The 16,503-nt window shown below is 42.8% G+C and overlaps 1 protein-coding gene across 3 annotated transcripts in view; it reads left to right on the top strand.

Moving 5' to 3' along the window:
* Positions 1-16,320, top strand: part of FAM13C (family with sequence similarity 13 member C) — a 52,385-nt gene extending 36,065 nt beyond the window's left edge. The window contains exons 9-14 of one of the 3 annotated variants that reach the window (XM_058189092.1): positions 810-1,006; positions 2,705-2,788; positions 5,528-5,623; positions 6,362-6,546; positions 7,510-7,611; positions 10,061-16,320. In XM_058189092.1, the coding sequence (XP_058045075.1) occupies positions 810-1,006; positions 2,705-2,788; positions 5,528-5,623; positions 6,362-6,546; positions 7,510-7,611; positions 10,061-10,184 (788 nt within the window). In that variant the 3' untranslated portion in view covers positions 10,185-16,320. Of the gene's footprint in view, positions 1-809; positions 1,007-2,704; positions 2,789-5,527; positions 5,624-6,358; positions 6,547-7,509; positions 7,612-10,060 lie in introns of all 3 variants that reach the window. The other 2 variants (XM_058189095.1, XM_058189094.1) reach the window with 2 other exon arrangements.
* The last annotated feature ends 183 nt before the right edge of the window (positions 16,321-16,503 follow it).

The following is a 16,503-nucleotide window of genomic DNA, read 5'->3' as shown; positions in this document are numbered from 1 at the left end:
CTCAGTGTACATAAAAGAAAAATATAATGCCAAGTTTGATCTTAGGATACGAAACTAGCTTTAGAAACTATTATTTCCCTATTCAATATGTCCCAAGTGTCAGATTTCCACCAGACGATAGGTGTCATAGACATTTTTGTTGTAGCGTGCACTGGAGGCCATCAGAGATCAAACATGTTCCTCAAGAAATCATGCTCCAGAAGACACGCAGTGTGACTTTTCAATGACATCTTTTTAAATCTTAAAAAAACCGAGTAACCTGATCCATACGATTAACACTTCCATTTGATTACCAAGGCCTGTGCAAAATAGATAAAGTGCAAGGAAGAAAATGAATGAGCAAAGCTGGAAGCTGAGTTGCTAAATTGACTCCACCCTGCCGAGGCCACTGCGAGAAGGAGGGGTGGGGAAGGGCACCGAAATAGCCTTCAGGCAGCAATAATTACTTCCTTGCCTTTTCTAGTCTTGAGCTGTACTTCCCTTTCGTTTGTGCCACACCAAAATTTTGTAAAACAAAACCAAAAACCAAACCACAAGATATTGCAGGTAGTTCTCGACTTACAACACTTTATTTAGTGACCTTTCAAAGTTGCAGCCTCACTGAAAAAAAAAAGTGACTTGTGACCATTTTTTTCCCCACACTTATGACCGTTGCAGCCTCCCCGTGGTCACGTGATTAAAATTCAGATGCTTGGCAACTGTCTCATCTTTATGACGGTTGCAGTATATGATCCCCTTTTACGAACTGAGAAGCTGAAGGCTGCAGGTGTTTGCTCAGTTGAGGTGTTGTGTGGACTTTTCTCTCACAGAGCTGAAACTCAAAATGTCAGAGGAACAGAGCTTCCACATCAAAAGAAGCCAAAGGGACTTTCAGCAGGAAAGAGAGGCCGGGAGGCCGGATCCAGCAGTTTCTCCCACCGGTCCTTCGGTGGAGGAAACCATGGAAGTGGTAAAGCAGCAACTGAAAGAGAAACGACAGCAGCTCGGTCTCCCTGAGAATATCAAGGTACCCAGTTCTGGCATAACATCTAGGTCTGCTAAAGCAGAAAACCTGGTTTACCTGCTGGCTTGCTTGGCATGTGCCTGATGGCTTCTGTCATGTCCTATCACCTTCATGAGCTTCCTTCCACACTGACTTGCAGAGCCTGTATGTGTGTGTCTGTGCGTGAGATTCATATGAGCGAAAAACCAAAAAGGTACAAATTACTTGGTACAAACATCTGTGCAGAAAACTGTATATTAGTGGTCTTTGGCACTAGGGTACAAATGTGTATTATTGTCACCCGGTACAAATGTGGCAGTTATGACATTTTACTACATCAGCACAATGGCTTTTAAATTATCATCTTGTAGCCTGTGTCCAAAGCTGTATCTGGAGATTCTGAGGTTTAGGTAGAAACTCTTTGGTTTCTGGTAGAAGCCAGATGTGGTCAAAATGATGCTGCATGCTCTGCGTAAAGAGATGAATAGGTCATTTGTGACATGATACATGTGACAGCACTGGCCTCTCTTGTGGTGCTTTTCAAATCAGAGTCATGCCTGTAAACTGGAACTGGCGAGGACATTAGAGCTCAAAGAGTGAACAAAAGTCTTCATCCTCAAGCCATTAACTCAGCTAGTTGTCTAGGTTGGGGGCCCTCAACCTCTGGGCCGTGGCCCACTGCCAGACGGTAAACTGTTTGGAACCCGGCCGCTGAAGTGGCAGGCAAGCACATGCGCACATCCCCACTTGTACAAGCAGCAGACAAGCGTATGTACACACAGTCCAATTGCACAAGCAATGCCAGCCACTCACACGGAACCATCCCCTCTTCCCCTTGCCAGTCCACAAAGCCGGAAAGGTTGGGGAACGCTGGTCTAAGTCACCCCCAACCTTCCTTTACTTCTTTGGGTAGTCCAGGGGTCCCAATCCCCTGGTCTGTGGCATGGCAGAAATCAGGCCACACAAACAGCAAAGCCCCATCCATGGGATGCAGGCAGCACGGGAAACCAACCCCCCTCTGGTCCGTGGAAAAACCTTTCTCCATAGAACCAGCCCCTGGTACCCAAAAGGTTGGGGGCCGCTGGTATAGTCAATTCAAAAACCAAATTAGAAGCATAAATGTGAATCTTCAAATTTAACCTTGTAGGCAATTAAAATTACTTTCAGTTTAGATCAGGGGTGTTAAACCTGCGATGACATGTCGTCACATGACATATTGCAACTTTTCCCCGCTTCGCAAAAATGGGGATGGGGATGGGGATGGCCAGCAATGGGAGGCATTCGGCCTGCAGACCGCAAGTTTGACATCAATTGGGGGGTGGGAGTCTGTGACAAACCCAAAGGACAAAGGTAGTTGACACCTGTGCTTTTCTAAGTCTGCCCAGTTCCATGAATCTAAAGGGATCTTGCAAAAAATATCCCGTCCGGTTCAAGGAGAAAATGAAGCTTGTAAAGCCAAAATTCAGAGCGCACTGCCAGCTGTGAAAAAATGACGATGAATGAGATGCATTTCACAGGTAGGCGCCTAGTGGTTGGTTATACTTACCTTGAGTCAGCCAGTTTTAAAGCAGTCAAGCATCATCCAAATTCTGCATTAAAGAAATGCTCCCTGTGACTTTTAAAAACCATGCAAGTTCATTCATATTATTTTGTGCACCGATTTTCCTCCAGCAGATAACACTCGATTGTTAATTTTTCTATAAATCGTTCTTTTTTAATTAGGCTATGACAAAAAAGCAAATGGCTTTGGAAAAACTCAGTCTCCAGAAAAGCCTACTCTATTTTGAAAGTATTCATGGACGGCCTGTAAGTATTTCTTAGAAAGGTCAACTTCAGGTTAGCCTTTACAAAGAATTTTCAGCAGGAGGTGGCTTCTGAACTTCCCCAGTCCACACACGAAGGTCAGTTAGAATTAGGTCCAGTACTTCAAGCCGCCTTCCACCATAGGTTCCTGAACTATATCTAGCTCTATCATATCTGTCTCTAACTCTATCTTCTATCTATCATATATTCCCTCTATTGTCTATCTATCATCTCATCTGTTGATCATCTATCATTACTGGAAGCTTTCAAGAAGAGACTAGATTGCCATCTGTCAGAAATGATGTACGATCTCCTGCTTGGGCAGGGGGGCAGGGGTTGGACTAGATTACCTAAAAGGTCCCTTCCCACTCTGTTATTCTATTATTATTATCTATCTCCCCCTTCTCATTTAACTATCTCCTATATCTATATCTCACAATTTAGAAGCTACCCAGCTGCAGATGACTGTGGGACACTTTCTGAAATTCACGAGAGCTACAGTATCTGGATCTTGACGTGGGGGGTGGGGCTAGTCCAGAGGGGGGGGGGCACAGCAACAGGGAAGGCACCCTTCCCCTTGTCCCAAAACACAAGAGTGTCTTATTGAATGGTCCATTCTGCTCGATCTCATCACATTCTTGAAGATGCACATTGTGTTTCACAAGTACAGTACCACTGGATATTGGTACTTTTTTTTCAACTAGTTTGTGCGGTTGATATATCCCATCACACTAATCAGGGCTACCAACGCATCCACTGATAGGTCAGATGAAATGGCTAGAAAACACTTTAATTAATTAATTAATTCTACAAATTAAAGCCAGCCTGAGGTTTCATTGAAGGTAATATCTAAATGCTTAGCCATTGCCACTTTTTGGGATTTTTCCTCCTTTAGTCAATAATCTGGGGTTTCCTGGTAGTCTCCATCAAAGTCCTAATCAGGTTTCACCTTATCTTTCAAGGTCAGCAAAGGTCAAGTAGAAACTGCCACTTGATGTGAAGAGACGGAACAACCCAGCGTGAAACACCGGGTTGGCTCGCCTTGCTTTGCTTTCACTGTTTGTCTTTTTCACCATCAAGACATACATTCACAACCGTTCATCACCACACTTTCCATCCTTTCTTTCCATCTACATCCTTCCATTCATACCTAAGTCCTCATACAGTTGCTGGTCTAGAAAGATACTTCTCTTCTCACTAAGCAAGCAAGAAGGGCTTGGAGATGTTGCAGGCAGATGCTGCTTCACGGTCTCCTATGCCTTGAAGCAGCTTTTGGAGCTGACGTCCAAAGTGTTACCCAATTAGCAAAAATGGAAAAGCAATTGGAGAGAGGAGGGAAGGTCAATTTGACATAGCTTTTCACCCATTGCAAACCACACTAAAGGCTTCTCGGGACTGCATCTCACCTACAGGCAAAAAGACTTACATGGTTTTTCCCCTCCTTAATTAAACCAGCTTATCTCTTCTTCTTATCTATTTCTTGTCTACTGGATCTGAGCTTATTGACTATGTTCTTCTGCAATACCATTTTGACCTTTTATGGGTTCTCTAGCACAGCTTGTTGCTATCAATACTTGGGCTTGTGTGTCTTAGTGTGACAACCCTCAGTGCATATTTTGTACGTTCTCCACTGAAGATGGATTATAGTTGAGGACTGATAGCCAAGAAGGACATGCCAATCTGTGTCCCTTTGGTGTATGTTTACTGATAGGTCCATTAATATACAGATGTTTTCAAATACAAAAACGCATCTGAATATTTAAATTACTGAATTTTCTCTCAATGTTTGTATATTTCCCTGCAAAATATGTTCTAAAATCTGTGATGCACCTTCGAGTTAAGAACTGAGCTGAACGTTCAGAAATGTGCAAGATTTTGAGCATAACTAGCTTTGAATTGGTACATTTGTCTAGGAATATTACATGTCTTGTGAACCATTCAGTTTTAACTCTTAGAGGCAGAGATCTGCCCACTCGCCTCAATTCCATTTTTTTCTGCCAATAACAGCCCCGCTGGTGCTCTGAATATGAAATTTCTATGAGAGAGGAGGACTTTTCTTGAAACCTCTTCCAACAGTTTTGAAGAGCTGCCATGACCTAAATCAAGCTGGCACCAATATATAATTCATCTTACTGGAGGCTCCACTCTTGTAGCCCTTCCAATCAAGGAAGGCTCCCCTGAAATGTTCAAGTGGTACCAAATCATGTCCTAAGATTGCAGAACGACAGCAAGGAATTTGACTGGAATGACTAAGATCTGCCAGTCTTAATGTTGTATGACCGACATTTGGTTATAAAAAAAATTTGCGGTTGCCAGAGGCAAAGGCTAGGCAGAGAATGTGAATTAGAGTGTGCCAGTTTGCTGCTAAAGAATGGTGGAGCACCAGTCCAACTACTGATTGGAAGTGGTGCTTCTCTAACACAAAGTATTACAAATCACAAACACATGTCTTATCTTTTTAAAAATTCTTGGAGGAAAAAAAAACCCCATAGTGTGCAAAGGAAATATAGAGTCAGTTCTGATAAACTGTTTATTTTACCAAAGTGTAGAACAATATTAAGATTAGGACAAATGATATCCCGTCAGCACTGAAAGTATCACTATATTTTGTGTCTCACATTCCTCATGTTGGAATTTAAAAACCCACCTAGAGACTTTTCTGTTGATGATTGTGACATTTAAGCTGAAATTTCAGATGTGTCTTCAGAGCCAACCCTGTGCTCCTTACTTTTTTCTTTCTAGGTTAACCAGGAAGACAGGAGTTTGATGAAGCCACTTTATGAAAGATACAGAATTATAAAGCAGCTTCTATCAACACCCTCTTTGATTACAACTATTGTAAGTCTCATGAGGATTGTGTGAAGAAATGCACCACACCAAATGATGTTGCTTGTAGATTCTCTTCAAGTTGTGCATTAGCTTTTGTTTTATGCATAAGGGTCTCGTCACTACATTTATTCTTTAGGAAATAAAGCCCAGGGGATTTACTCGGACAGACTTTCAAATAGGGCTGGATTGGGATTACTGGTTTGTAGTATCAAAGTAATCTCTGTCAAATTCTTACAGTTATGGAAAGTGCATGCTGTTGCTGACCACTGGGGTTTAGATATAATTGTGGTTACTTGCACGGAAAAAGACCACTGTTCAGTTATTCTTTCTTCTGAAAGAATTCCATTAAAGACAGTCAGAATTGAAGAAGCTTCTTGGGTGAGAAGCAAAACATTTTCAATGAAAAACCCCCCAAAAGTCCATTTCCCTTTGGAAAAGCATCTTTGGGACATCCATTAAGTCTCAGAGTCTCAGAGAACAACAAACATATATCTCAGAAAGTGTTAGTGTGTTTTATTTACACTTCTCTTCTAATAATATTCAAGGCCTTGAATAAGTGTCTGCAGCTTCTAATGCGAGGAAAATCTTGGCCAACCAACATTTCTAATACTTAAATACAAACCAGGCCAGTCTGTTTATTCATATGATTTTTGTCCTCTGGAATTAATGTTCCAGTCTTCTTCATTTGAAGGATGGGTGGGGAGGGAGGGAGGGACCCCGATAACTCTTGTTCCCTGTTCCAAGCAGGAGGAGGAAGATTCTGATGAAGAACCTCCTCAGAGTAGCTCCACCGGGTCTCTCCATTGGCCTCCTGAGGCACAGATGGGTCACTCGGATGAGGAGAATGAACCCGCCTTTGTTTCACCTCAGGATGGAAGGAAAATGATGACACAGCCAACCCTCACGATGTCCAATTTACATGAGGCCACCATGTGAGTGCCAACTTCCCCCTTGTCGAAATGATGATGCACCTGTTGGTATCAGGGATTTTGTTTATTTTATTTATCAATCAAGCTTATTTATTTATTTATTTATTTATTTATTGCATTTGTATACCGCCCTTCTCCCGAAGGACTCAGGGCGGTTAACAGCCAATTTAAAAAGATACAATAAATACACATTAAAAACAGACTAAAATTTATATAAATAATGGCCAAAGTATTTAAAAAACTAACTAATACAAAAACCATTTAAAATTACTTAATCAGGCTAGCCCAGCTCGATGGAATAAAAGAGTCTACAACTCACGGCGGAAGGTCCGAAGGTCGGGGAGTTGGCGAAGCCCCGGAGGCAGCTCGTTCCAGAGGGCAGGAGCCCCCACAGAGAAGGCCCTACCCCCGGGGGTCACCAGTCGACATTGTTTCACCGACGGTACCCCAAGGAGGCCCTCCCTGTGGGAGCGCACAGGTCGATGGGAGGCTGTTTGTGGCAGTAGGCGGTCCCGTAGATAGCCCTGTCCTAAGCCATGGAGCGCTTTAAAGGTGGTAACCAACACCTTGAATTGCACCCGAAAGACCACCGGAAGCCAGTGCAGCCCTATTAAGTGCTCATAGGAAAGAGTAGTGAAAAGAAGTGACATCATTCGCTTTGGTGATTGTGTTCAAAATGTTACTTAGGGTACAATGCAAATTTTCACAATTGATGTAAATTCATCTTCTCCTACTACCAAGTAATCATAAATACACTACTCGTTTTATTACACGGTTTTGAACTCACTAGGAACTAGGTAGGCAACATTTTCTAATAAGCAGTTGGGTGCATCTGTATCAAGGAGAGCCTCCAAAGGACAGCCTGTCATGCTGCATGCTTATTTGAGGCCCTGATTTGCTCAACCGTCTATCACTGTACGAATTTTCCAATCCCTCAATCTTAAAATTCCAGTTCTTCTTTTTTAGGCCTGTGCTTCTGGAACATCTCAGAGAAACTAGAGCCGAAAAGAAAAGGATAAGGAAAATATTACGGGAATTTGAGGAAGAGTTCTTTAGACAAACAGGAAGGTGAGACAGTTGCGTGCATGTCAAATCTCAACCCCATCGATGGGCAGATCCTGATTTAAGCCATTGTAAACCATTGTAAACCCCAAATAATGGTTCACCAAGTTTTTAATGGGTTGGAAGAATCACTGCATTGGCTTGTTAGTACCGTGTTTTCCTGAAAATAAGATCCTGTCTTATATTTTTTTGAACCCTGAAATAAGCGCGTGGCCTTATTGCCATGCGCTCCAAAGCCCAATTGGGCTTATTATCAGGGGATAACTTCTTTTGGGGGAAACGGTATTTTCCAGGCTTATGATAACCGAGAAAAGTATTTGTGTTTTCTTTGTTGAAACTGAGGTGGATTGCACCTTTCGACTCCAAACATTTTGATTCCTGGACAGTATAATGGCAGAAAGTACCCGTCCCCAAATGTGTGAAATAGGAAATATGATTCTTACAGAGAGGTACTTTCAGTCTAGATGCCTGATGCTCCTGGAAATGGTAACATTTTTATTCTCAGAGCACATGAGCAACTGCTAGGAGAGCACTGAAGTCACAACGCGCACTTTGGAGATGGTCATTCTGCAGGATTATTTGCATGTCACTTACAACTTCGGCAATCTTCTGAAAAGAAGCTAGATGAAAATAGCTTTGGGGATACTCATTTGTTTCAAGCTCTACCCTACTTTTTGACCTCCAGGGTCCTCAGGTAGAAAAAATAATAGAAAATGGTTGAAATACATAAATAATGTAACATCATCAACCACCAACTCAAAAGATCTAATAGAAGAATCAGTCTTGACTCCTTCTTAACTCTGCAGCAATAAGCAACATGTAAGAGAATAGACTCAGGAGAAGGCCCTCTTTTGTATGCTTGACAAATGGGCTTTGGAAATTGGGGGCACCAATAAGAAAGGACCCTCTTGCCGAATAAAGTCATATCAAATAGATATGTAGATAGAAAGGATCATATCAAGTAGGGGCATATAGGCCCTTTATACCTAGAAGAGGGAGCTCTTTTGTAAAGCGTGGGCGACTCTGTTGACTTACCCCCAAAGAAATCATTTCTTAGAGACATAAATTATTTTCCCACCATCATCTCTGGTGGGGGAGAGATTCACAAGAATTGTGAGCTTTGAGGATGTTACTGGTGCAACGATGGCTCCCATTTCTTGTTTCCCCCTTCCTGTTGTGCCTCGCCCGCCCTCCTCTCCTCAGCCAGGCCCCTTCCATCTCCTGCTATCTGAGCCAGAGACTGATAGTGAAGAAGAATGGCCTGCCATGCCTCCAGCCCCCAGCCCTGGCACCATGTCCGGACAGACTGAGCAAACAAACCTCCCTACAGCGTGTGAGCACGAAGCCAGCCACGTGCTAGAAGTGCCGGCAGCAGAGCAGGAGGACGGAAAGACACAGTGGACGGATCCCCGCTTCTGGAGAATGGAGAGGCGACGTCAGCAAAAGGAAGGGAGGGGCAGGCCTGGATAAGTGCTGAGTCATGGAGCCACACCCCATGGCCTATATAAAGGATCTGCTTTTTGGCATTCCTTGAGTCAGGCAAAGTCTCATCTGGTTGCTGAAGTCACACCTTGGATTCCTGCCTGCCCTGAGAACTCTGACAGGAATTTGGCAAAGCTGCAGAGGCTTCGTGGCCACGCTTGATACAGACTTCCCAGACCCGGCTGTCGGAGGAGGAGTGGGACACGACACTTCCCTTTTCTGAAGCTGATATCATTTCCCCCCTGGGGACAGCAGGAAATAGAGGCTTGGCCAGGAATTGTCCCCTTGTGGGTCCAGCCAATGGTGGGATTGGGCCGATTCGGGTGAACTGGTAGTTAAATAGCTGGCTGGCCTCTCCATGCCTCTCCCCTTCCAGAAGTCCCCATGCACCCCATTTGATTCCAAACTAGGCCCCAAACAGGGCATGGGGGGGCAGCACGTGCCCCCCACAGCCTGTTTTTCTCCCAGGGGGTTCAGGAGGCTGACTGCTACCTGTCACACACCCCTGGCCTCGCCCTCCATGGCCACGCCCACCCAGCCGCTCATTAGGGCAGAGAACCGGTTGTTAAATTATTTGAATCCCACCACCGGGTCCAGCTAACCCTAAACCTAGCCTTTGTGAGGATTTGGAGTCTTTATTAGCAATGTATACTTGCTGCCATTCAGGAGAAAGAAAAGAAGCTCTCAGAAAGCCCCAGAAGAGAAAGTGGAACTGTCTGCCACACAGAATATCTATTGCCCTTTAATCTCTTGGGACTAACTTTTGCAAATAAACATCTAAATCTCCTGGGCCTGGAGAGGTGGCAAATATTTCCTTGGCTCTCATTTGGATTTTTCCCGCTCCTCTGCCCTCTCTCCCCTCCTCTGGCTAAAGTAATGAAGTAATGAAAACTTGGTCTCCTGATCAGAAGGACGGTGTGAATCCTTGAGGCTTTAGTGCTGAGGTCTGAATGCCCATTTTGTTGTTTTGCAGGAATCCCCAGAAGGAAGATCGGATCTCCATGTCAGAGGAATATTTGGAGTACAAGCACATCAAGGCCAAGCTCCGCCTCCTGGAGGTTCTCATCAGCAAACATGATATCTCCAAAACCATCTGAAGCCAGTAAAAGTTCCTGATGTGAGGAAAGAGAACGCCTGGCTCTTTCTGCCCAGTGATTTGCTCTTGCTCTTCCTTAAGGTGATAATGCTCAGGTGAGCACAGCAAAAAGGTGGTGGAGCAGGCATGGGACTGCACAAGGAAGGAGTGACTGGATGGAGGACAGGCTCTTCCCTGTAAATTCTCTCCTAATTCCAGAGTCTGTTGTCACCTGGGCATTTGCCTGCTGCTGAGCTAAAGGGAAGCAACAGCCCTATGCAATTTCAAGAAGGTGGCTTGGGAAGCCCTTGGATCTCTCAAAGCTCTGCTGGAATTTATTTTGGATACTCGATATCCAAACTATCTGGCCACCATCATTTGAACAACGATGCTCACAACATTGGAAGGGCAAAGCAGTAAGCAATATGAGCTGTTTCTTTGATCTGCGCTTCCCAGAGGGAAGCCCAGGTGTGTGTATACAGTTGAGCTTTGTGGGTATGTCCAAAACTATGAATTCTAGAAGGGCAAAATCTCATAATTATGAAACCCCAGTTCAATTAACCCTTCAAAATTAATTGCACAATCTCCCCTTTGCCTGAGATATTCCAGCAAGAACCACAAAATGACAAGTCTCTTGTGAGATTTTTTGCCTTTCTGGAATTCCAATCTCACGAGATTTGTATGGGATCAGGGAGATTTTCCAAGGTTCAGTAATCTTGTGAAAGGGCCAGTTCAGGAATCTTGGGCATCAGCCACTGCCTGCCTCTCACCACGTTTTGGCAAGAATGCCATAATTCCACACAAGGAACAACACCAAGCATTGACATCTGATGGAAGCTGTCATGATGTCCTACTCATCAGGATGTCATGAATTATGTAACATGGGTTAAGCACCCAAATTGCAATTGCAAATCAGAATACATGGTGCTAAAGTACAGAGTCCGGCTGCTGAGAATCTTCATCTTTCTCCATCTTCCTTTCTCTTTTCGGTAAATAAGAAGGCAGCATTTGGTGCTTTTGATGCAAAGACATGAGCAATGCTTAGTGAAATCCTCACAATAATTCTTACAAAAATATTCAAGGGCCAGTAGGGAGCATTTGGGCTACGAGACCAGTTCTCAGTCCCCAGGACTAAATTATGCAATAATTTTTAAAAGGGTGGGTGAGCTGTGCACGTTGAAGGAAATTTTTAGAAAAAACAATTGTTTGCAGATTTCAGCTTGCTGTAGAGAGAATTTAGGGTGAGAGGTCGCTGCCAAAGCTGGATCAATTTTGTGTTTATCCAGCTGAAGTGTTTTACTGCAATTTCCCTCTCTGTTACGTTCTGTGTTTTTACCACTTCAGACTTTTCTTAAATAGGATTTGGGTGGATTAGGACATAATGCTTTTTGATGGGATGTATTGAGAAGTCCAGCAATTGAAAAGTCATCTCTAAACATTTCCCCTGCCTTGCAGAGTCTTACATTTTAGTTAAACCTCGAGTCAATTGATGTTCAAGAGATGCCTCCTTCCCAAAGCGGCCTTGTTCTGCTCTGCCACTCATGTACTCTGGGGAAGGTTCTGGATTCTGCAAAGATACGTAGAATGTTTGGTCCAGGCTGTGGAAGTGGTGGAGAAGCACTGAGAATGTTTGATTCAGAACAGGGAGGGCATCCTTTGGAAAATAGCTGGATGGGTTATTGCACTCTTTCTTACTGAAGGAATAGGTTATCTCCTGAACTATTGACTCTGCAGGCAGCTAACAAGATTAGCCTAGTTTCCTGATTTTGCACAAAGTGTAAAACTACTTTTGACTGAGTGATGGAGTTCTCTTCTGTTTGCATTGTGACGTCTACTAAGAGTGTACAGATATGGACTTATAGGGAAAACATGATGAAAAGTGAAACCATGGTGAGGCCAAGTGGGCCAATTTCTCTCTTGGACAATTCAACACTGCTTTTTGACTTTATAAAATTGGTCCGAGCTTTAGAATACAACCCACACTGCTGAATTAAAAATACTAGAAGTGTAGTTTATCCAGCCTCCACAATCGCTTGGGGGGGTCTAAAAATACTTTTGCATTTGTGTGTGAGTTTAAGTCTGCATGTAGGTGTGCTGACTAATTATCTTCCATCCCGGAGCCAGGATTTGGGAAAAACCATACCTCCCCATCTGTCCCATTAAACCAAGAAGGACCCATGTTCCTTTTGGTTTAAGCTGCCTGTGGGAACCAAATTCCACCAGCCCCATCTGCTCTATAAATATCCAGAGGGGATCTAATGCCATATGAAGGACTATACTGTGGATTCTCACCTGTGGTTTGAAGATTTTGTTTGGAGTAGATGGAATATGGACTTCCCCTCCCATATTATCTTTTCCCTGTCCTTCTGCATGCAAGTTGTTTTCTATCTTTCTGGCACTGAAATTTGACCACAGGAAAGGAACAACTGAAAGGGGATTCCAGAAGTCCAAAGACATCACAGTGAGGAAGGGAACCCCATGTAGAGAGCTCAGTTTCTCCTCCTTGGGAGACCAGAGATGGAAGTGAAGCAAGGGAGGGATTATACCTGCCAGCCACGTGCCCACCTGTCAGTCCTTTGAGGCTGAACAGGACAGGAGGCAGACTTCAAGTCTGACTGGATTCATCCTTTGTGGAGAGAGAGACACACACACACATAATTTTCCTTTCCCGTTACATATACCCTAGTGAAATAGGGAAGAATCAATCTGTTTCCCAGGCTTAATGCACTCTTTTTCCACCCATCCCTTCTGTCTTCAAGGTCAGCTCTGTGACCACATCCTGTTCCAAGTACCAGGACTCCATACAAGCAGGAAGGTTGGTGGGAAAAGGATTGGTGGGACTTTTAAAACAATTCCTGCAAGTTTGGAAGGTTCATCCCCTCCTCCTCAGCTGTAGAAATCTGTTCTGTTTTGGCATTCTGCATGTTGGCATGGATGTCACCCCCTTTATAATTGGGAATCATTAAGTTATTGGCTGCTTTTTAATGGCTCAGGGCTATTCTTTGATGTTAGTTTAGGAGAAGGTCATCCAGATATGGAAGGGTAAAGGGGATGGGGAGTTAACCGCTGTATTAAGCATGTTAGTGGGACTATTTTAGATATGAATCCAAAGTTTCAGGTGAAGTTTGCTTGTGATACTTGTCTAAACACCATCTTCCCTGCCCTTGCATCTTGATGATGGGTCGCATTAATCTTGAGACTTTCAAGAAGAGATTGGACTGCCATTTATCAAAAATGGTGTAGGGTTTCCTGCTTGGGGGTGGGAGTGGGGGTGGACTAGATGACCTACAAATTCCCTTCCAACTCTGTTAATCTGTAAAACCTGTAAAACTCCATAATCCCTAAAGACTATGACAGTTCTAGACCAAGAATATTGAGAAGATACTCTGTAGAGTATCTTTGGAAATTTAGATCTGTGCCTTAAAGTTTGACTTGGTACCTGTAACGAATTATAATCAACTAGAAAACATTGTGAACTAAAGATATACATGATCAAGTCATATATACAGTCTTCACTAAATGACTCCCCTCCCTATCCCAGATACATCCAGTTCCCAAAACTCCCCATCTCTGGGTGAGAATTCTTTGAGAAAACTCATATATGAAGAAATGCTGAAGGCGAGAATGCTTTGTACGAGCAGAACAAAAGTGCGAGTATCCCATCATTTTAATATTCTTTTAAATTAGATATTACCTTGCATCTACTAGAACAAATCTCTCACCAGCGATGGTTGGAATTGGTTTAGTGGGTAAATATGCTTTGATGTAGAGGTTGCTTTGCAGGAAAACAGATTTTAAGATGCAACAACATTGATGGTCTTCCTATTGGAAGCTGCCTCCTTGGGATGGTTTGTGACATGGGTATTGTCAGTTTCTCAGTACTTTAGATTGTAATGTGGCTGAAAGCAACAGCAGGAGAAATTCACCCTCACAAGCCGTATGCTCCTAATCAGTCAACTCTTTTGAGTGGCTACAGAGCCTAAATCCTGCAGTGTGTTTATGTCTGTTGCTGGCTTTGCACACTCAGTGGAAAGATACTTTAACATGGTTGTTCTCATTTTCATTATCCTTTGTTGTGATTGTGGACCTTATTTCTCCATGCTTCTCTTTCGCCCGGTTGGGTGTGTCTGTTTGTTTATGTTTTCTGGTTTTGTGATGCTTGCTTTGCTCATGAGCGCAACAGAAACCCATGCGGGCAGCCACAGCCAACAGGATGAAGTGGCCACTGGTCACCTCCAGAGTCACTGGACATAGTAGCCTCCCTAAAGGAACACAAGAGCCAAACAATACAGATAATTGTTCAGCTGTATACTATTTCTGAAGTAAATGTTAAAATGAGAGGCGATTTGGTAGAATTCTGCTTGATAGACACCAATATCTAGAGTTTGGTTTATTTTAGGAATAGAAAAGATAAGTGCTTCCGAGTTACGTGCCATCCCTTTTGAGAATAATGTACTTATGCATTAAGAAGCTAAAAAAATAAATGCAGTCCACACAGCAGTTTTCCTGTCTCATATCTGTTCACCAAAGGAATGACTTTCCAGCTATGGTAAGGAACATACAACAGATACTGAGACAGTAGGAAAGGTTTCATTAAAGTCTCTTGAAGAGCGGCAAGGTTTTGTGGGGCTCCGGTGTGACAAAAATGAAGGCATAGAACTTGTTCCTTTCTGCTCATTCTCGGCCCAAGACGTTTTAATCAGATTAACGGGGATAAGACCAAACACTTTTCTCATTTTAACTCCTGTAGCATTTCTGTTTTGACCTTTCCATGTATCACCAAACACAAGGGGTGAATTTAGAGGGATGCAAATTAATCAGGAAAAGACCATGGGCTAAAAAGGTGTGTTTAGCATAAATTTAGTGCAGAAATTAAGTAGTGAAAATCATTGTTTGGCACAGCTTGGAACAGTTTTTAAGAAGGAAGATTAGGCATTTATAGGGGGGACGGGGGACTCTTAAACAGGAAAGAGTAGCCAATGCATTTCAGGGTAAGGAATTGTAAACTACCCCATCCTCTTCAAGGGAAACCTCCAGGACTTGGTTGATAATAACCAAAATGAAACAAACTGCTTGGTGGTCCATTCTAATCTTTATTTGTGTAGCACAATACTATAAAACGTTGCTTTTTATGATTACCAAAGCTTGTTTGAAAGCATGCACTTTGTAGGATCTTAATATTTCACATGTGATGATTGCCAAGGTACTCTGTTATAGTGATAATAGTTTATTGCATTATGATGTATGCAGATATTTAATCTAAGTATCATGGTTATGAATGGCGGATGGTTGGGTTTCTGTTTTCTAACTTGGTTTACTATAGGCTAAAGGAATAGACTTTATAAGCAAGTTATTATCGCAGCGTAAAATAGATCACTTCCATATGGAGCATGATTGAGTCTGAGGTGGACAATCAGGAGACTTCTCAAGAAACACAGGTTTAACGGCAACCAGATTCAAAGAAGACTCCAGAAAGAGATGAGTACTGTCTTTAGCCTTCCGGTTTTGCCTTTTTGTAATAATGACGTGAAAAGGAGAGGCAGAGCTCTTGGTCTTGTCCTTCTGGTGCACAGATGAAGGAGGATTCCCACAAGCAAAGAGAGATGTGGGCGAGGACAGGACCAGAGGAGATATTCATGTGTGGAGGGCAGTGATTTCACAATATCAGAAATGGCAAGGAAGTCCGGGGAGATGCCCCTCCAAGAACCAGAGCTTCATGCAAAAGGTGGACAGGGTCTACTGCTCTTTGTGCTATAGTGTCATAAAGGAAGGTATCTGATGAATTCCATTATCCACCAACCTTGTCTATAGGTCACCATATGTAAAAGTTGAAGCATGATTTCTAAAAAAGAAAAAAAAAGAAACAAAAAGAGGGGGGAGGAATCTTTTAATGATTTGGGAAAGGTCTCTGTCCCATGACTTAAACTAAGTGGATTTTTTTGTTTGTTTGTATGTTTGTTTGTTTCTATAGCAATTGGTGTTTCAGTGTCGTTGGCTGCATCATTTATAACTGAACCAGAACGGTCTCCTTCATAAATCTGTTTTAATTAAAACTCATGTCAGAGCAACAGGAACAGATAGATACACAAGTATTTGAAGTTTACAAACTACATCTTTGATAAGGGAAAATGCTGTCATGACATGTGTACAGTTGCTATTAAAATGCCATCTATATATTCTATATGATTGTATAATATTTTATACAACAGTACAAATAAAATATTTTTCTATTATGATGAAACACAGGTCTTCCGTTTGTTTGTTAGCTCATATAAATAACATAAATAACACTGTCAAACGACACATTGGAAGTGCTGACCTTTTTCCCCCCTAGGCTTGTG

The sequence above is a fragment of the Ahaetulla prasina genome, chromosome 6, assembly GCF_028640845.1.
Source record: "Ahaetulla prasina isolate Xishuangbanna chromosome 6, ASM2864084v1, whole genome shotgun sequence".
In the NCBI taxonomy this organism is placed as follows: Eukaryota; Metazoa; Chordata; class Lepidosauria; order Squamata; family Colubridae; genus Ahaetulla; species Ahaetulla prasina.
Note: the sequence above shows the minus strand (reverse complement) of the source record. Positions and strands in the feature narration are given on the sequence as shown.